Source organism: Balaenoptera physalus, assembly GCF_965194825.1.
Source record: "Balaenoptera physalus genome assembly, chromosome: 20".
Lineage (NCBI taxonomy): Eukaryota > Metazoa > Chordata > Mammalia > Artiodactyla > Balaenopteridae > Balaenoptera > Balaenoptera physalus.
This window is the reverse complement of record NC_138901.1, coordinates 17,701,444-17,721,884: the sequence shown is the minus strand read 5'-3', so window position 1 is coordinate 17,721,884 and position 20,441 is coordinate 17,701,444. Positions and strand designations below refer to the sequence as shown.

Genomic DNA, 20,441 nt, shown 5'->3' with positions numbered 1-20,441 from the left:
AAAGTATTGGGACACTCAGGGCACTGACTGGTGTCTGCATGCCCACCCTTGAAACTCTGCATCTTTCTCTCTCAGGGAGTACTAGCGCTGCACTGGGAGGCCCCAGGTGCTGGGGCAGCAGGGCCGGTGGTGACTCTGGTCCAGGTCATCTGAAGCCACCCTTGTCCAGTGCCCCACTGCTGTGTCCTGCAATCTCCTTTGACAAAGGAGAGAAACTGGGCCATTATCATTATACCCACCCTACAGAGGGAAAAACGGAGGAAGGGAATAAATAGCAGAGCCAGACCCAGAACTCAGACCTCCTGGTTCTTAGTCCAGTGTTCTCCCCTGCCCACCTTGCCTCGCAGGTGGTGGAAGGGGAGTGTGTCAGCCTCTGATGGACTAGCTTGGAGGAGAGAGGCTGCCCTAGGCCTGGAGTATCTTGCTAGGTGATAGAGAAGGGAGCTAATGGGACCAGCCCTCCCTATCTCCCACTCTCTAGCTCTCTCCAGGGGTCCTAGGCGAGATGGCTTCCCACAGCAGCCAAGACTTCTCTGCTAAACCGGCACTGACCTAGCTCCCTTCGCATCCCCAATCTCATCCTCCCCAGGAGGGCACACGGATGCCCGTCACACCCCACACCTTCCCACACATGCATACACCCTTGAAAAACACAACACAGGGAGTCTTCCCAGGCCCAGGACAGGAGTACAAGTGCAGGCCTATATATCATGTGTTAAACACTTAAAGATTATAAACCAAGCTAACAAATATGTTCTATTTTCCAAACTTGACAAAATATAACTTCATTATGACCTGAAAGGTCAGGTTCGAATTTAGAATTTCCAGACTCCTCCAAGTTCCTCGCCGGTGTAGGGAGACCTGGCACTAGGCCAACAGCAGATCCTCATTTCTGTCATGGGTGGGACTGCTCACACTGGTGGGCAGTTAACCCTTGACAGGGTGTGCCTGGAAAAGATACCTGCCCTGTGGTCTAGAAGCCAATTGGTCAGGAATTCCGTCCACCCCACAGATCTGCAGCCCTGTGGGAGGGGCGCTGTCAGAGGAAAGCCAGAACCAGACCTTTCAAAGCTGAGGGCCCTGACAGAGGCACCTCTTGTCTGGACTTAAGGATGGCCCTCTTCTTACTCTACATTCTACCTGCCTTTCTCTTTGGAAGTTCAAAGTTAGGGTGGAAGACTAATTCAGAGTTTCCTGACCCAGTGTGTGTTGGGTCTGGGGGCTACAGAAGCAGGAGAGGTGTTAGTAGAAACTTAGTGGAAACTTAGGGGAAAGTTCTCTCATAGGGGCTCTGTGTGGTGGAAGGGTCTTGAAGCAGCCCCTGGGGGCACTGTTACCTGACAGTGAGGAGGCTCCAGCAGAGTGCCTCCCCCAGACCACCTGGGCCGTTTCTGGGAGTGGTTGGGACACCTGGGTCTCCCAGAAAAGGGGGTTTCCTGGCCCAGTGAGTGTTCTCTGAAGAGCAAAGGTGAACAGTGGTTGGATGCACTGCTGATAAATGGTGTCTGTGCTCTCATTTGTCACTGCTGAGCTGGGAGCCAGCCACTGAAGATTCTTGGGGGCCTGATACTCTGAGCAGACAGTGGATGCAGCCAGCCACTCACCAGGTGGGTTCAGGATGTGCCTGAATGGGTCCTTTCAGGAGACCCAGGCGCCCTCTTGAGGATACTTGACGAATCTCACTACCTCCATCCTGCATACAGGGACTCTGAAGCCAACTCCCCTCCCCATTCTCTCTCCTTCTGGCTCCTGTCCAGACCCTTCCAATTTCTTCTTCCACCTACAGCCTCCCCATAGTCCAGCCCACCCATCATTCTGAGAGGCCTCCCATATTAGGAACCAGCAAGGCCCAGGGTCCCCAGTGCCCTGGCATCATGGGGCATAGTGCCAACACTTTGGACTTACCCATAGGAAACCACCCCGCCAAATACTTTAGGGTCTGGAAGCATCTTCCAGCAACCTGAGGATTTTGTACCGTGTGATGACATATGTTAATGAGACATGGGTAGTCTCATTAACCCCAACTCCTAGGGCCAAGCTCCCGCAGCCCCTGGGGGCACCCTGCCCCAGAGCCCCATGCTGAGCTGACTCTGGTGTGTTGGGGATCTCAAGAGCTCTCAGTGACCCCTCTCTGCATGGGGGCAGGTGAGGAGAGGATGAGGCAAGAATCAGGGTGGATCAGTCCCTGAACTCTTCAGGCCACGTGGCCGGGTTAAGAGTCTGTACCAGGGGCTTCCCTGGTGGCGCAGTGGTTAAGAATCCGCCTGCCAATGCAGGGGACATGGGTTCAAGCCCTGGCCCGGGAAGATTGCCGTGGAGCAACTAAGCCCGTGCGCCACAACTACTGAGCCTGCACTCTAGAGCCCGCGAGCCACAACTACTGAGCCCACGTGCCACAACTACTGAAGCCCACGTGCATAGAGCCCGTGCTCCACAACAAGAGAAGCCACCGCAATGAGAAGCCCATGCACCGCAACGAAGAGTAGCCCCCGCTCGCCGCAACCAGAGAAAGCCCGTGCACAGCAACGAAGACCCAACGCAGCCAAAAATAAATAAATAAATAAATAAAAATATAATCTGATCCTGCCTGCAATCTATTCTGAGTCCATATTCGGGAAAATTCTAAAAAAAAAAAAAAAAAAGAGTCTGTACCAGGAATAGGCGAGCAAGACTTAGCGCAGAGCAGCCTGTGAGGGTCCCTCTGAAGTCTCTGCTGCCCTCCCTGACCACCTAAGGGGCACAGAGACAGGTCCCAGGGGGAGAGCACTAAGCCCCACCTCCTTTTCTGCCCATGCTGGAACCAGAGGGTCTCTGAAGGGGGAAGTCACTTGTGCAGTGGGTCCTTTCCAGGAAGAGGGCATCGTTAAGCTAATGACCAGCCACAAGGGGCCCCCTGAGCTTTCCCTAAAGAGGATCCCAGGCAATGTGACCAGGGATCTTTAAGGTGCCTGTGAAGAAGGGGAATAGTAGGGCCTTTCGGGGACAGACCGAAACCAGCGGACTTGAAGTCAGGCATCAACACCTTTGCATCCTGAGCAGGCGTTGGTCAGACCCTGAGGGTATCCCCACCACTGCCCCGATGCTGCTTTCCTTCTCCCTGTAGCAGAGCCAGTGGGAAAACCCCACTCACAGCCACCTGGGCTGCATGCCACTGGGGAGCAGGGAGGTGGGTGCCTCCGGCTTCGGGGGATCAGATCCGGACCCTGTCCTCCAGGAGAGGAAGTGAGGTGTCCCCTGAGAGCTGCAAATCAGCACATAACGACCCCGCCCAAACCCCTGCACTAGGAGATGACCAAACTCTAGCACAGCTTCCAGCAGCCTGTGTCCCTAGGATGACCCCAGTCCCCTCATACGCCTGCCTGAGAAAGCTCAACACTGCCAGCAGAATTCACTGCTTGTCCTAGCCAACACCTGACGCAGGGCCCTGACTTCCCTTTCTTAGAGCATTTACTAACAAGGGCTTGTAATTGTGACTCCTTCCTCTGTCCCTCCTCCTTCTACAACAAGAGTGTTTTTCCCAAGGACCTGAAAACCACTACTTGAAATGCAGTCATCAGGAAGGGCAGAGGTCCTGTCTCCCAGTCTCTCTCAGAGGACACAATCCTAGGATGATTGCTGCGCGCGGGCACCCTGGCCTCATCGCACTTACACTGCCGACCCTTTGTAATTTTCTCTTCTCTGAGCTGCTTGAGGCCCTGCTGCCCTTCCCCACTCCTTCATTCTCCCCTTAACCGCCCAGTCTCCTCTGCACAGATCGGAACGGAGCTCAGCTCTTTCCCCTCCTGTCAGTAGTCACTGAATAAAATCTGTTTTCACCACTTCAGCTAATGTCCGACTATGTTTACCTTTGACACTGGCTCCTGGCCTGGTTCAGCACTCCCTCCTCTCTGCGAGTCACTACAAACACACATGCATGCACCCCAAACCACCCTTTATTCAGAAGATCCAGGGAATTTGGGGGGTGCAGGTTATAAGTGTTCTGGCCTTTTTTGCCCCTTGCTACGCAGGCATCCCCATCAGCCATTCAGTAGCTAATTTTTTTTTTTTTTTTTTTTTTTGGCCCTGCCACGTGGCTTGCAGGATCTTATTTACCCCACCAGGGATCAAACCTGGGCCCCATCAGTGAAAGCACCGAGTCCTAACCACTGGACCGCCAGGGAACTAATTCCCTCAGTAACTAAGTTCTGGGGGTTTTTTGTTTTTTGTTTTTTCTTTTTGAATTTTATTTTATTTTATTTACAGCAGGTTCTTATTAGTTATCCATTTTATACATATTAGTGTATATATGTCAATCCCATTCTCCCAATTCATCACCCCCGCCTCCCACCGCTTTCCCCCCTTGGTGTCCATACGTTTGTTCTCTACATCTGTGTCTCTATTTCTGCCCTGCAAACTGGTTCATCTGTACCATTTTTCTAGGTTCCACATACATGTGTTAATATACATTTGTTTTTCTCTTTCTGACTTACTTCACTCTGTATGACAGTCTCTAGATCCATCCACGTCTCTACAAATGACCCAATTTCATTCCTTTTTATGGCTGAGGGTAACTAAGTTTTAAAAGGCGATTTTAATCTGTCTCTAGGTGGAGCGATTTGGGGTTGGAGGGTCCACGGCAGGTGAGGTCAGGGCTGCCAACTCTCGCCTGCCCCCCTCACCCTCTGCCACCATCCTCGGGCCCAGGTTTTCCCCGGCTGTTCAAGCTCTGACCTTTGCTCATCTGGGAAAGCAGGTGCCCGGCTTTACAAACTGGTGTGTCCCACCTTGCCTCTTTCCCAAGCCGAGTCAAGATGTGGGCCGTTGAGCCCATATCCTCCCCTCGGCCCAGGCCCGCCATAGCCTCCCAACAAAGCCAGGGGTCTGTGCCTGGGCTGGGCTGCCCCGAAGCCCCACGGTGAGCAGTCCTGCTGTGAGCCCTCAGACTAGACTGAGAGGGGCTTGAGAAGAAGGCCCAGCATTTCTTTCTCAGACCAGACGTGAGCTACACCCCCAACTGCCTTCCTGGTGCCCAGGAGGTGGCCACCACCCTCTGTACCCACAGCTGCTTTTGCCCCTTCACACTCTGTCCACAGAACACGGCCTGCAGTCAGAAATCCAGGTTCCCCTCAGCCTGGCCTTAGTGCCCTGTCAGCAACGATCCACCAAACCCTGGATGGATGGGGAGGGCTTCTGAGAGACAACAGTCCTCCAGCAGGGAATGCCCCAGCAAGAGCAAAACCAACCTGACCACCTTCGCCGGGGAGGGGAGAGGATACTGGTCTCGACGGCGATAGCCACAGATGGCTTGGCTCCTGTGGGCAGAGGAGTTGCTAGTCTCCTGTCTCCACTACAAAAATAACTTTGGAATTTGTTCTATTTGAAACTCTAGTTCTTAAAATATGTGGAAGTTGAACACAGGCTGGTCAGTCAGGCTGTGTGTGGCTCTGGGTAGAAAGGGTGGGGGAGGAAGACGGTGTACCTTGTTTTAAAAAAGACCCTGAATGTGTGCAAGCTTTGGCTTTTTTCTGGAATGGGTTGAGGTTATTTCTGGTGCATGGTGTCAGGACAAGTGTGTTCCTTTTAGCACCTTCTGTAAATAAACTGTGGAAATGTGGACCCCACCCCCACCCCAGGGGCAAGGGTGGGGGTGGCCTGGAGGAGAGGGAAGAAGAAAAGAGCTAGGATTGGAAGGGCTGCTGTAGCTCAGGGGTCCCCTCTGTTCTTGCTGCCCCCTGAGAAAGCATGACCAGCTCTTGGGACATCCCTCAAACCAGAGCAGGGCCTGTGTGTGCAGTGCGGTGGGCTGAGGGGCTAGGAGACAACTAATGAAATCAGGAGCCTGGACATACATTCTCCTCTAAGACACAAAAGAGGCCAAACGAAGGACCACGGAGTCCCTGAACAGAAAGGTAAGGCACTTGATCAAGATCAGAACAGCTTTGGAATAACAGAACTGGGACCTGAACTCAGCTGAGGCGGTGCGGGAGGGGGAGAAAGGCAGCTCGCCCTGTTCTCCCATCCCTTCTAGCCCCTCCCCCCTCCCACCTTCCCTTGGAAAGTCACCGAGGTGGTGAGAGGTGAGCACAGACCTGACCGAGGATGCTGGGGGTGAGGGCAGCTTCTGTGCCAGAGGGGGACAGGGACCACACAGTTTTCTGCCTGGTTAAGGAGTTTGGGTTTTCCACCGAGGCGCTCAGAAGCAATGAATGTATTTGAAGCAGGCACGAGGTGCCATATTTCTCTTTTAAAATATCACCCTGAAAGCCAGCATTAGAATGGAAGTGACTGGAGGCTCCAAGGATACTGCAATAGTCCAGGTGAAAGTTGGTAAGGGCCCAGCCTAAGGTAGGTGCAATCACGAGAAGGGGCCAGAGAGACACTGAGGTAGAATTGACAGGAGGGGCCAGAGAGACACTGAGGCAGAATTGATAGGAGGTGAGGATTAAGGGAGAGAGATGACATTGGGTCTTTAGCCCAGGTGAGTGGGGAGTTATGGGCCTTCACTGGGCTTGAGCGCACGTGTTTTTCAATGAATGGTCACAGGCCAAAGTTTGGGACAGTCTTTACTGGAGTTTGGAATGTCATAGCAATTCACCTTAATCAGAGGCAGACTGGTAAAATGAGCAGCAATGGTGGCGGACCCCCGGCAGGGGACATCCGGCCTACATGAGGAATCCTGCTCGCCCGCAAGCAGTACACAGGCACACGCACACACTGTTCTACACAAACCAACACTCTCATGAGTGCTCGCTCACTCCGGGTGGGTCAGAGGCCAGGCGCCCTTCCTGCCCTGTCTGCTCTGGGGGATCCACTGAGCTGAGACTGAAGGAAACCACTTGAGGACCAGGGACGAAGGAGCTGGCAGCTGCAGGCGTTTTGCAGTTTGGGAGAAGGGGATCCAGGAAGATAGGAGAAATTGCCAGGGCCAAGCAAAGGGAGCCCCTCTGGGCCAGGGCATGGGGAGAAGATGCTGGAGATGGGGCATGGGAGGGACGGGGGTGGGAGAAAAGGCCGTCCCCTCTCCTTCACTCACTCCAACCTCACAGCTGGGGCCAGAGTCCTGGGCATAGGAATCCTGGGGAACGTCGAGGGGTCCCCTGTGTCCTAGGAAGGCACTGAAATGGGGAACAGATCCTGGAGGGCCTGGAGTCTCCCCCAAGTACCCCAGGGGGTAAGGAAGGTGGGTGACAGAGCAAGGAGGGTCTTACATGCTGCTTGTCTGGGGCAACAAGACTGGGGAAGCACGAATCCTGCTTCCCACCCCAAACAAGGGGTGGGTGATGGGCTGAGATGCAGCCCCTCTGGCCGGCAGAGGGGAGAGGGCCAGAGCCAGGGCTTCCCCTTTGGCCTCCAGGGCAGTGAGTGGGAGAGCCTGGCCTCGCCCATGTGTCCGTGGGGGGGTGGGGGCAGGAGGGGGGGACCGGGGCCTCCTGCCCCTGGGACCTGGGCTACCAGAGCACGGCCCCGTCCAGGTTCCCGTAGCCCGGCTCGGCCCGCAGCCGCCAGTACGTGTTGTTCGTCACCCACCACTCCTTCCCGCTGCTGTCTGTCTGCCGCCTGGGGGAAGGGGGCCATGGAAGAAGAGGGATGAACATCCAGCACTGAGGCCGGGGTCCCGAGATGCTGCCTTACACTGCCGGCCCCACTCAAAGCAGGAAGGGGCTAGTGGGGAGGAGGAGGGGGGCCTGGGTTGCAGAGAGACCTGGAGAGGGGGGCAGAGGCACCTGAAGAAGCGAGCCTGGTGGACGATGTTGTTCTCCTCCATCACTTTGTGCCTGTCTCGCTGAAGCTGCTCAATCCTTCTCTTCTGGGCCTCGGCGGCCTGTATGTTCCCCTCCTCCAGGTACCTGAGCATCCAGACCGCAGTCAGCGGAACTGCCCACCCTCAGAGGCCCCCAAATCCAAGGCCGCTGTGCCTGCCCAGTTCTGCCCCCAAACAGGTCCCATCTCCCTGAGGCAACTCAAGGAAGGAAGGACATAGTCCCAGGTCTGTGTGGAAACCCACGTGGGGAGGGAGGAGCCCAGAGCTTCCGGAGCGGCACCCGCCTGGCACTGACCTCTGGTCTGGCCGGAGCCGCGTGTCTGTGGAAGGCAGGGACCGCTTCAGCTCTGCCGTCAGCTCATTCAGCTCCAAAGCAAACTGAGTGAAGCCGAAGTTTCGCTCATAGTTTGGGGGCATTGAGTCTAGGGGGAAGGCAGGGGGCTGGGGCAGGTGGACTGAGCACAGCTGCCCTCACCTCTGCCCAGCCCGCCCCAAGCACCCCACTTACTGGGCTTCCAGATGCACTGACCGCCCGGCGGGGGTCCCCGGTACAGCCCCTCGGGCCACTTCCCGAAGAGTCGGTGGAGGACGCGGCCGCTCCGGCTGAACACGGCACCCTGCACCTCATGGACGTTGGAGCTCCAGTACTTGGCCTGGGGTGGGGGTGGGACAGAGTGCTTAGGGAGGTGTCCCCTCCCCTTCCCCGGGGCGAGCTGCTGGGACGGGCAGGTGGGGCAGGGAGGCCACCCACCTTGCAGAAGGTGATCTTGCAGTGGCAGGAGCTGTCCTGCGTGTTCCGGATGAGCACCTCTCCGTAGTGCTCAATCCAGCGCTGGCCACTCAAGATGTTGTGGATGCAGGACGTCACCTTGTTCCACTCAAAGTGGTCCCCAAACCTGAGAGAGACAGAGCATGGCGGGGGGCAGCTGGCCGGCCCTGGGGAACAAGTGCCACCTTGAGCCGGGGAATGCCTGTCTCATCAGAGCAGGTCATGCGGGTCTGGGAAAGGAACACTGGGGTCCTGGTTCCAGCTCATGGTCCTTCTATGAAGGACGACATATTTATGAAGCAAAGCAGCCTTCACAGAAAGTATTCAACTAACACGTCTCCATTTGTTGAGAAAGCTCCTGAGTGCCAAAGTCACAGGGGTAAAAACATAGATGGGGTCCATGTCCTTGGGATATATATATGTCTGTTCACATATATCAGCCTGTTTACTCCCCACTTCTGTCGAATATTACTTATTACTCTTATTTTATAGACGAGCAGACTCAAGGCTCTGAGGCGTCAAGTCTTTTTGCCGCTTGTCTAACTATTAAGTAGTAGAACCAAGACTCCCACCCAGGACTTCTGACCCTGAAGTCCAGGGTCTTCCCCACCCCTGCACTGGCCTCTGGCTGCAGTTCCCCACCTGTAACACGGCTAGATGAGGGTGCTTCAAATGTGGTTTGTGAGCAATCCTGAAATCACTTTAGAATCACCTTAGGTTTGTGTGTGTGTGTGTGTGTGTGTGTGTGCATGTGTGTGTGTGCGTGTGCGTGTGTGTGTGTGTGGGGGGGGAATGGGTTACTGTGCATGCACTGACTTGAAATCTCAAATGCATTCCTTACAGTGAATCATGGTCAAAAAGTGTGAAAGCCACTTGATCAGATGGCCTTGATGAGCCCTTCCAGCTCTAAGACTTTTCACCTTTCTTTATTGACAACTGCTGTTAACACAGGTATAAATGTACAGACGCAGCTTCAGACCAGGCCTCTCTCTCCTGTCCCTCCCACCTCCCCATCCCAGCCCGGGGAGGATGGCCTGTAGGCTGGGCCTGGCTGCCTACACTCACCTGGGCAGGCTCACATTGACCATCCCCACAGGCACAATCTCCAGGGATTTGCCCCAGAACTTGTTCTTCCACTTCATGTCTGGAGTTGGGTGGGGGAGGGAGAGCGACAGCAGAGATAAGACCAGAGAGTGTTCCAGCCCCTCTCCCATCTGCGCTTCATCTCCAGCCCCATCCTTTACCTTGCCAGAATATGAAGTTCTCAGACTCCGCATGGCACGCCGAGATGGGGGGGTGGTGGGAGACCTTGATGAGCAAGGAAGTTCTCTAGAGATTGCTCCTGAGGACCCTGGGGTCTGCTCCTGACCCCAGGCCCCCAACATCCCTCACCCCCATCCCCAGTTCCCCTGGGAACCAGAAGACCAGTTAGTTCCAGGTCTCTTGTCTAGGTGTCCTTGGCCACCACCCAAATTCCATCACCCTCTCCTTTCCCACGAGGCCCCTATGTTCTCCCTTCTCCCTCCCTCCTCTCTAGGGCCCTCCTTGCCGACCCTGTGCATGGTGCCCTCCAGAGACCCTGTCCAAGTCCTCTAGCAGTGACAGGTGGGGCCTCCACCCATGCCCTGCCTGAAAGCCAGCCCTCCCATGAGGACCCTCTTCCCTAATCATCTTTCCCAAAGCTGATCATCACCCTGCAATCTCCACAACACACCCTTGGAAAAACTCGGCCTTGCCCTCATTAGAACAGCTCCCCATCTGGAACCTAGAACTCAGGGATCCCACAGCCTGCCCTCCTTGCCTCTCCCCATCACCTGGCGCCCACCACTGCCTGAGGGTTCTCTATAAAGTGCAATTCTAAGCATGTCACTCTACTGCTTAAAACTCTCCCATGACTCCCCGTGGCCTTCAGGCTTTAAAAACCAACCAACCAATAGAGCTGAATAACCTCCTATGAGCTGCCACAATCCCAGCTCTAGAACATGGTACAGTAACTCCTTGTTTGAAGTCCGTCTCCCCAAGCAGCGGGGAGCTCCTCCCCTGACTGCCCGACTGTCGGGTGTTCTCGCCCACGCCCTGGCCCCTTGAAGCCTGGGTGTTCCCCGGCCTTGGCCACATGGCTGCCCCGACCAGCCCACTTCTTCCAGGGCCTCACCTGCTCACTGATGAAGCGGAAACCTCGGTCAGGCCGCTCGCACTCGTAGGTCTCCCCCAGGACAGGGTTGAAGGGCTTGCAGCCCGCCCGGTGGTACGTGGAGCAGTAGGCTGACACTGCGAAGGCTGCGATGTACACCTGCAGGGGGTGGGGCGCCGGGGGATCAGAGGAGATGCCACCCCGCCACCACCCCAGCGTGAGCCAGGACGGGGGCCTGGGGTCGGCCCGGTAGACCGGATCCTGGGTGGAGGCGGCAGCCTGGGCGGGGTCAGGGCGGACCCACCATGCGCTCGCAGGGGTCGGTGGTATGGCTGGCCTGGTCCAGAAGGCCGCTGTACTCCAGCTCCTCGCAGAGCCGCTGCAGGGTGTTGAGTGGCTCGTTGAGCTGCACGGGCATCGACACCTTGGACAGGTCCTTGCCGATGTTGTTCCGCAGGATGTTCCACAGGCTCACGTCGGCCCCGGGCCCACTGGCCGCAGGTAGGCATCGGCGGCGGGGTGGTCCCACAGCTCCTCCTGGAACACAATCCCGGGGCCAACCCGCCTGTCACTCTGCCCTGGGCACCTCGCATCCAGGCCCATGGCCTCCCGAGCTCCTGAGGTGCTCCTAGGTCTGCTCGCTCCCAGGCCCCAGGCTCGACTCACTATGGGGCAGGCGGCTGGGGGCTTATTCTATTTTTTTTTGGGGGGGATGGGGGGGTGGGGAGTGGTTAATTCTTGACGAGCTCCTGGGGATCTAGGTGAGCAGCAGGGTTAAGAACCAGAGGACAGTTCCCACTGTTGGAAACAGAAACCCTGCACCCCAGAAGCCCTTCTTGAGTCTCACCCTTGGCTTCTGCTCCGTTTCTTAAGCACAAAAACCAATGTCAAAATTATTCAGCCCATTTTATAGATGAGGAAACAGGCTCCAAGAAGTAAAATGACACGTACAAAGCCACACTGCTAAAAAGCGGGCCCTTCTGCCTATCAGGCCCATGCAAGCCTTCTCAGAAGCCCAGAGTGGAGGCTAGCCCCAGGCTGAGCCTGCCCCACCCCCCAGAGCCGCCCCTGGAACACAGTCACAGCTTAGCCTTACTCAGCCCCAGGGTCACCCCTGGGGTCAGCACCCGAAGCCATTAGCCCACCAGTACTACAAGGGACTACTGCCCAAGGGGCCTGGGCCTGGACAAACCCCGTTGCTGTGCCCACCTCCAGCCCTCCCTCCCGCCCATCTGGCTGGCACCTTTCTGACAGCGCTCAGCTCCCCTGAGGTCCAGCACCTCCTCGGACAGGCTGGTGGTGACTTCACTGGCGCATGACTCCTCCTCCTCTGAGCCCTGGGCCAGGGACAGATGACAGGCTGGGCAGACTAGGCCTCCCCCAGGCAGCTGGACAGTGCCCAGGGCCTGGCAAGAATCTGCCCAGCTAGCCCTTTGGTGGGAAGGGGAAGAGAATATATTTGGGAGGGTCTGAGCCCTAAGACACTGCCCCGGGAGGCCTGGCATCATGGTGTGCCCTGCCACCTTGGGAGGGAGAGGGCCTGGCCTTACGACTAGCAGGGAGACAGCTCAGGGACTTGGCGGGACACTAAGGGAAGGGAAGCTGGGGATTACTGGGATTCAGGGTCAGGAGGGTGAGCACCAAGGGAGTGCTAAGGCTGAAACGAGGTCACAGAAAGATGACGGGGTGCAGCTGAGGCAGCAGTTTCAGTAGAACCCATGGGGATGGAGCACATCAAACTGGAAGAAGGGTCCCCAGCAGAGATTTCTAAGCAGGGCCACACAAACCCAGCAGATCTGGACGTGTTCCCAGAGATAGTGGCCGAGGTGGTTAGAAAGGACTTGGGAATCTACAGATTCCAGTCTCCCGGGACCCCACCCCTCTATTCCCAGGGTCCCTCCTCTCTCACTACCAGCTTCCCCGCTCCCTCACCTCATTCTCAGAAGAGCTGGCAGAGAGGAGAACCTCACAGGCATCAAAGAACTCTGTGTGGGAATCAGCGAGGGAAAGGACGCTGCTCTGGGACAGCTGAGGGGTCAGCTCTCGCCCCTTCATGTACAGAGCTTCTTGCTGTGGGAGCGGGACAGGTGTCAGGCCCAAGGCCCAGCCGGGAGAGTCAGGCAGGGCTCCCCTGGCCTGACAGCTCCCTTGTGAGGGAAGTGTGACTGGGGACTTTTACTATCTGAGTCTGAGACCTGCTGAGCAGGAGAAGATGCGGAGGGGAGCGAGCGTAGTGGGATACGAAGGCCTGGTGGAAAGATCCCGGCCTGGAAGTGAGGAGACACGGGTTCCATAATAACTGCTTACACTGCCTGGGCACTGACTCTGAGCTCGGCTCCAAGCCCTTTGCGTCTATCAACTCCATCAATCCCAACACTCACCCTACCAGGTAGGTGCAATTATTACCCCCACTTTGCAGATTAGGACACTGAGGCTCTGGGTCATGCAGCCAGCATACAGTGGAGCCAGATTCAAACCCACGTAGTACGAGAGCCTGGGCCCATCAATTAGATTCTTTGAGTCTCAGTTTCCTCATCTGTGAACTTGAGGGTAAGAATCACTGCCTCACGGGACTCTGACTTAAAAGTACAAGCACTCTGCACGCTGTTAAGAAATGACCCAGATGTGGCTGCTGCCCGTATTCCGTGAAAGGGGCTGGAGTTTCAGGTCTGAAAGCCAACCACGCCTTCACTTCTGCTGGGAGAGAAGGCCCAGAGGAATGGTCCCCACAGCCCACCCCGGCTCCCACCTCCTCGGGGTTGAGGGAGCTGAAGGAGTCTGCAGTGGTGTCGGAGGACACGGACAGCGAGTGGAGGCGCCTCGGGCCGGCTGCGGCCTCAGAGACCTGCAGGGAGAGGGTGAGGGCACAGGTGCCGGGACGGGGCGGGTGAAGCCCTCCCCAGCCTGCCAGGCACAGCCTGCCTCCTCCAACCTCCCTTCCCGGCCCAGGTCCGCGACCACGCCCAGGCCTGCAGTCCTCGGGCTCGGGCCCGCTCCTCCCGCTGGCCACCCTGCCCCCAGCCTCACCGCCAGCCTGGATGGCTCCGATCCCTGGTGCAGGTCCCTCAGTCGGTCCCGTTCAGTGGTGAGGGCGGCCAGGACACTGCTGAGCGAGCTGTGCACTGTGGGGGCAGGCCGGCCATCAGACTCCCTTCCTCTCCCTCTCCCTCTCCCCACCTGCTCCCAGCCACCCCCAGGGCACGCACTCACCCTTCTGAGCCAGGGCCCAGAAACTGCGCTGCAGGTGGGCATAGTCTGGGGGTGGCAGCCCGCGGGGACCCGAGGGGTCCCGGGACTCCAGGTAGCGAGACAGGTTGGGAACAGAGCCGTGGAGACGACCCACCTGTAGGCGAAGGGGAGGGGTTGAAGGGCGCAGCCACCTTCAGAGCCTCCCATCCAGCATCTCGGGGTCCACACCCCACCTCACCCGCCCGATGGTGTCGTCCTTGGCAAAGCTCTGTGTGCACCATATGCGGCTGGTCCGCTTCCCCTTCTTGGGTCTCTCGGTCGTCACCGAGGCCTGGCAAGTCGAGGTGAGGGAGTTTCAGTCTCAGGGTGGGGAAGACCACCAAAGCCGGGAGAGAGGTAGACGGTCATGAAGGAGGACGCAGAGACACCAGCATCCCGGAGGCAGAAGACCGATAGCCTGGCAGCCGCCTGGGCACAGGAGGAAGGGGTCGCTCCAAAGGGGCAGAAAGACAACCCTGAGGCGGTCTGGACACGGTGGGGAGGGGCAACGGGGAGATGGTGGCTCTCCAGGAAACCGCAGCATATAAGGGGGACTGGGGACCTGTCCGGGGAAGTGACGGAGATGAAGACAGCAAGAGCGGAGAGAGCCCTGGGCGGGCCCCTGCCTCCTCCCCTGGACCTTACCTGGTGTGTGGGGATAACAGGGGCTGAGGGGGTCCGGGGCAGGGACTCCAGGCTCTGGAGGAGTCTGTGGAGTTCCTGGAGCTTCCCCTGACACTCAGAGAGCTCTGTGGGAAGGATGAATGAGGAAGTCCCTCTCCCAGCACCAGCCAGGCCCCCCAGAGTCTGTCCCTTAGCGTTCCTTCCTCCTCCAAAGACTTCACCCGCAGCCACGGAAATCCCGACACTGGCTCCCCTCCCCTACTCACGAGTCCAAAGCGGTTCCCAGCTCCCACCCTTTGGTCTGACCTCACGGGAGTGCCCGCACCCCAATCTGCACTCTGTCCCCAGACCACACCTTACCTCGGCCGCCTCCACACAGGCCAGGGGGCCCCCACTCTTGCTCTCCCCCCTTGGTTTGCATTTCCCTCTCCCAGGCCAGCATCGCAGCCTGCAACTCCAGGAATCCGGTTCTAGTGCACACCCCTTCCCTGGCACTACTCCTCAGGACCCCTCCCTGCGTTGGCATTCTGGATCTTCTTTTTCATGAGTCCTGGCCCTGTGTCCGGGTCTGTCTATGTGCCTAGAGCACGAGCCCCACCATTCTCTGTAAGCCTGAGGCTCCCCAGGGCAGGGCCCTAGGAGACCTGATCAGCCTAGAGGCGGAGGCTGTCTCCCCCATCAGCCTGGGGCTCCCAGAGGCAGGGATGGAGGTAACATTTCCTCCTCCTTGTGACTGCTGATGCCACCTAGATGCAATAGCATGGGCCCTCCCCACGGAGGCGCAGTGCCAGGGGCCCCTCACCATGAGAGCAGCGGTCTAACCCATCACTGTCCCTCAGCCAGGAAGACACCTTCTCCCGAGGTCCAACCCCTGGCAGAGCCGAGGCACTACCCGCTGCTGGAAGCTGGGCACCAGGAACCTGTGGGGTGAGTCAAGGGTCAGGAAGGTGCCTGCCTCCCTGAGTCTCATCCTGAATCCCCACATCACCTGTTCCTGCCCCAGGGCCCATCTTACCTTCCTGTGAGTGGTGCTGGGCAGCAGGCTTCGGGGCACATCCAGGTGCTGGGCCAGGCGGTGGGCACGCAGCTGAGCCACCCAGCTCTGGAACAGGTCCTGGGATTTGATCTGCAGAGGTGATGGAGAAGGGGAGGGATGCATGAAAGGAAGGATTGCTTTCTAGGGGCAAGAAGTTGGGGCTCTGGTCCGCAGGCAGGCAGGGTCTCTCCCTATAGCACACAGCTTGTGCAAAGGTCCCTTGCGGGGAGGCAGGAACAGCTTCTGCAGGTGTCCAAGGCTTCAGCTCTGTTCCTGTTCACATAACAACCAACAGGGCCAGTTTGCCATTGGCTATTGTACATGGTGGGAACTCCCTTCTGGTCAAACTCAGACAGACCCTCGGCCCCTGTCCCTCTCTCCTGCGTGCCCCAGTGCCTCTGACGGGCTGGGGGCCAAGCCACCACCTGGCTCCCAGGGATATCACCTTGAGGTGGTAGATGTTGTCTTCAGTGTCAAGGTCAATGCGCTGGGCCTTTTTGTTGATGGACATGACCGACAGTCGGACATCAATGGAGCCATGGAGCTTCCCCTTGGTGATCTGGGGTGGAGAGATCGGAGGGGGAAAGGGGGACTGGTTTTAGGCCACCAGGGCCACCATTCCTGAGGTCACGCTAGGCTCAAGGGCCAGGCAGCAGGTTCACCCTCATGCCCAAGTCACAGTATCAGCAGGACTTGTCAGTCGTCCTCCTGCGCACAGGACACCCCGCTATGCCAAGTCACAATCTGAGCTCTAGGCAGTCACAGAGTGAGGAAAACTTTTCCCACCCTCAGGAATCTGCGAGGCTGAGAAAGGAGCACCTTCTTGGAGAGAGCCTGGGTGTCTAGGCCTTTAGTTCCTTGTTCCTGCAAGAGCAGAGGACAAGGGCGAGGATGATACAGCTCCCATGTCTTGGGTACTTATTTTATGCCCGGCACTGTCCTGAGAGCCCTCACCAAGACAAAGACTCTATAAATGGGTGACTGCACTCTCTCCACCTTAGAGGTGAGGAGCTGAGGCCCAGGGAAGTAACCTGCCCAAGACCCCACACCCAATAATTGGTGTACCTGGGATTCAGACCCTGCTCTGGGGGATTCCAGAAGCCCCCTGCCCGCCCAGGGCACTCTGGGGCCAAACTCCTCCCTCATCCCCCAGCCGAGGCCCTGACTCACATCTTGCCGAGTCGTTGCATAGTGAAGGATCCCATCCTCGAGCACAAAGTATCTCTGTGACGTTGCCCAGAAGGGACAGGACCCGGGGGGCAGAGAGGAAAGGACGTGGGGAGAGAGCAACCATACAGAAGTTTCTTCTGACACACAAACACCCTGTACCGCCCGGCAACCCCACACATCCCCGTCCGGCCCCCCCATCTGGCCCCTCCCTTGGCCCTGCCTCCTTACCTTGTGCCAGCCCTTCAGAGGCCACTTCCTCTTCTTGAGCAGGTGGCCTTCCTGCCTCTCGGGCATGATACCCTCTGCCCCCAGCCGGCCCCGAGGCTCCTCCACTACCTCCCACAGCTCGGACGCCTGCAGTCCAGGACAGAGTTCGGGAGCGGCAGGTGAGGCGACCACCTCGGCCTTTCCCCTGTGGGCCAAGCTCGGCGCGCCCACTGCCTGCTCCCCACCCTCAGACCTGCTGGGCACTGCTGGGCTTTGCGGACTGTGTGCTCTCAGCCAGGGAGGGAGGGTCCCGCTCTTGGAAGTCCATGGGGAAGGGAGTGGCCACTCCCTGCTGAGGACGTAGAGAAGAGTGGAAGGGGAAAGATGTCACCTTGTCCTGAGGGGGCCCTTGAAGCAGAGAGAGACCCTGTTAGCACAGACTTGGCTATCACCTTCCCCACCTCCAGCCCCTCTTGCACCCTCTGGGATGAGAGCCCCCGAGCACATCTTCCGCTCACCTGCCACACCTCTCCCAAGCCTGTCCCCACCCCACTCTGGGCAGGTCTCCATGCCCACTGCCCAGAGAGGTGGAGCGCGCAGCAGGCAGGCCGGTGCCAAAAGAAAACCTCGAAAAGTCAGCCCTGCCCCACCTTAGGCACTCACACATTCCCCAGCTCCAGGAAACACTTCCAGGTGCTTTCTCTGGAGGATTCCCTGTGGGTAATCAGAGGTGAGGCAGGGGAGTGAAGGAAGAGGCTCCAAAATAGGACAGAGGGATCCAGAGACTGGACAAGTGAGATCTCAACCCAGCTCCTCTTCCGCCAGGATCCCTGACCCCAGCACCACGGCATGGAGACTCCTCTGCCATCATCCCTTTACAGAGCCCCCCAACCTCTTGACCCCAGCTCCCCACCAACTGGCCTCCATATCCTCTAGTTCCTGGGCTCCCATTTTTCTGCCTGAGGAAACTGAGGCCTGAGACAGCCCGCATTTTCCCCCGTGCCTCCCATCAATCGCCCCCCTAGGATGCCCACTTCGGACCCTCTGTCCCCCCATCCCCCAAGCCTCCTTTCTTTCATCCCCGTCCCTGGGGCTCCTGAGAAGTGCCATCCACCTGGAGAGAGCAGGGGACGGGCCATTGGAGACACATGCCGAGGACCGCACACGTCCCGCAGCAGTGCCCACAGGCGCCCTTGGCACCAGCCCTGGCCATCCTGGCTCCACGGGGAGATCAATAATGCATGAGGCTCTGTGTGTGTGAGACGGGGGAGGGGACTGGAGGGGCAAGGTTGGCCTGAGGCTGGGGAGGCAGCCCAGATCTTCCGGTGGAGCTGAGGCCAGGAGGGGACAGGGACGTGGTGGGGTGTGTGTGGCCAGGTCAGGGCAGAGGGGCCCATGCTACCAGAGGCTGACCTGGGGGGAAACTCCTACATTCAGCCATTGAAAGTTCACAAACTCTTCCAGTGTTTGGGTGTCTCTGTGCCCTTTTCCTGGCCCCGTGGGATCCTGGCCCCTCACTGCTTGCGGGTGGAGGGGAGGCTCTGTTAGTAGAGGGTGCAGGTCGAGGTGAGCCGGGTGGGTGCCCCCTTTCCACCTCCATTCCCGCCCTCATCTCTGGAAGACCAGACCCACCAGCTTCAGGTGAATGTCCCCTTCTTGGGGAATGTCAGCTGATGCCAGCGCGGCCCCCTTACCCCAGGGTCCATGGACACCAGTGCTCCCTGGCCCGCGCACCGCTCCACCTCTGAGTCACCGTCTCCGAGCCGCCAGCTCCCTGCTCACGGAGCTGAGCAGTGGCGGCAGCTGCAGCAGGAACCAGGAAGGAAGGAGACGTCGGAGCCTCCCCTCTAGCCGGATCTCCTCACCTCCCCCTCCCCCGGCCCCTCCTCCAGGCAAACTCCGGGCAGCCGCTCAGCTCTGCCCCCCTGCTCCCCGGAGGACTCAAGGCTGAGCCGACTCCCCAGCGCCCAGAAAGCTTGGGAGTGGGGGCAGAGTCCCCATTGGGCACAGTTCCAGATAGATCCCAGAGGACTAGGGAGCTGCTGGCCCCAAGCTAGCGCTGGTAAAGAATTTGCTCATCCTAGCATGGCCTTGACCCCAATTAGTACCCAAGGCCATTTCCTTATTAACCCCTGCCTCTCGTTTTACATCTGAAAATAGATTGTGGAATTTGGAGCCAGCAAAGCTTTCAGGTTGACGGGAAGGGAAGGATGCCCCTAGGGAACCACAACTGACAGTGCCGAAGGCAGTCAGCAGGGCAAAGTTCGAGAGGGCCACAGTGAGGCTGTCACTGGGGGTGATGCCCCACCGGGTCAGGACCCATGGGGGCCGGAAGCACCTATGTGGTAAGACACCCCCCACTCCCCAGCCTACCAAGTCTTTGGATCGGGAGCAAGTCTGGGGCAGTAACCACCTGGCTGTTAAAAGGCTAGCTGGAGCCAACTCTGGTACCCTCGGCCTCCCTTTCTGAATACCTTTGCCCTTCTGCTGGAGTACTGTGTCCAGCTGCTCAATTCTAATTAAAAATTAGCTCTTGAGAAAGGTCTAGAATTCATTCAAATGAATGTGAACTGGACTGACAGGTTTAAGTGCAGTGCAGCCACTTTCTGGAAAGAAATGGGTTTAATGCTGTGGCTTCAGGCAACGCCAGCAGGCGAAGGATGCAATTCGAGGTTCTTCTTTGATTCCCAATATGACATAGGCCACTTCCCCAACCAGCTGTCCCATGGGCCTTGGCTTACACATCTCTCAGGAGATGCCTGCTCGCCGTTCCATTCGGAACCTCAGCACTGTCCCTGCCACCCCAGGAGGGCGTTGTTAGCACCTGGCAGGGCTCTGGGAGTCAGGAAGAGCACTGGGCAGCACTGGCCAGACCAGCTCTGGCATCCAGGAGCCTCAGAGGCCTTTTAATTCAATTCCTACTGATTGAGCATCCCTGGGCGAATGGCACAGAGCTGGGCACTGTGGAAAGTTGGTCCTGAACCAGGGAAGGAAAAGCTGCTGCAGACCATCATTGCCAGAGCAGTGTCTGCCCAGGACTAAGGAAGCTGTGGCACTGCTCCAAGTCCCAGAGCAATGATCAACAACCAACTCCCCCCATCACCCCCGTGTCCACCCGGAATGTGCTCCAATCAAGCACAAGGGCAGGCTTCTAGTCATACAGCCCCTCTCCATTAAAAACCTCCAGTCCCCTGAGACTTGGTTGAGGCCTCCTACTCGAGAGCCCCCAGACCCCCTTATTAAAACAGAATCCTGGCTTTCCCTCAGCTTTTTTTTTTTTTCCATAAGTTTATTTTATTTTATTTTTGGCTGCGTTAGGTCTTCATTGCTGCACGCGGGCTTTCTCTAGTTTCGGCGAGCGGGGGCTACTCTTCATTGCGGTGCGTGGCCTTCTCATTGCAGTGGCTTCTTTTGTTGCGGAGCACGGGCTCTAGGTGCGCGGGCTTCAGTAGTTGCAGCACGTGGGCTCAGTAGTTGTGGCACGGGCTCTAGCGTGCACGCTCAGTAGTTGTGGCACACGGGCTTAGTTGCT

General features: G+C 57.8%; 1 protein-coding gene across 6 annotated transcripts; it reads right to left on the bottom strand.

Annotated features, from left to right (window-relative positions):
• Positions 1 to 3,977: 3,977 nt before the first annotated feature.
• Positions 3,978 to 18,529, bottom strand: OSBPL7 (oxysterol binding protein like 7). Of its 6 annotated transcripts, none has more exons than XM_082443335.1 (24): positions 18,323 to 18,529; positions 17,163 to 17,317; positions 16,931 to 17,056; positions 16,703 to 16,756; positions 16,352 to 16,396; positions 15,978 to 16,091; positions 15,512 to 15,622; positions 15,299 to 15,416; positions 14,518 to 14,621; positions 14,072 to 14,164; positions 13,855 to 13,987; positions 13,672 to 13,766; positions 13,394 to 13,489; positions 12,577 to 12,714; positions 11,888 to 11,981; positions 10,949 to 11,181; positions 10,666 to 10,803; positions 9,755 to 9,818; positions 9,576 to 9,654; positions 8,493 to 8,637; positions 8,250 to 8,394; positions 8,037 to 8,163; positions 7,704 to 7,826; positions 3,978 to 5,291 (listed from the first exon to the last, which is right to left on the bottom strand). In XM_082443335.1, the coding sequence occupies exons 1-24, from the start codon at positions 18,519 to 18,521 to the stop codon at positions 5,117 to 5,119; spliced, it is 2,904 nt and encodes a 967-aa protein (XP_082299461.1). In that variant the 5' UTR covers positions 18,522 to 18,529; the 3' UTR covers positions 3,978 to 5,116. The 6 variants fall into 6 exon arrangements, 5 of the variants coding, with proteins under 5 accessions (XP_082299461.1, XP_082299464.1, XP_082299462.1 ...); XM_082443337.1 differs by lacking the exon at positions 3,978 to 5,291 and adding an exon at positions 6,525 to 7,536 and having other exon boundaries at positions 18,323 to 18,527; XM_082443338.1 differs by lacking the exon at positions 13,394 to 13,489 and having other exon boundaries at positions 18,323 to 18,528.
• Between the last annotated feature and the right edge of the window lie 1,912 nt (positions 18,530 to 20,441).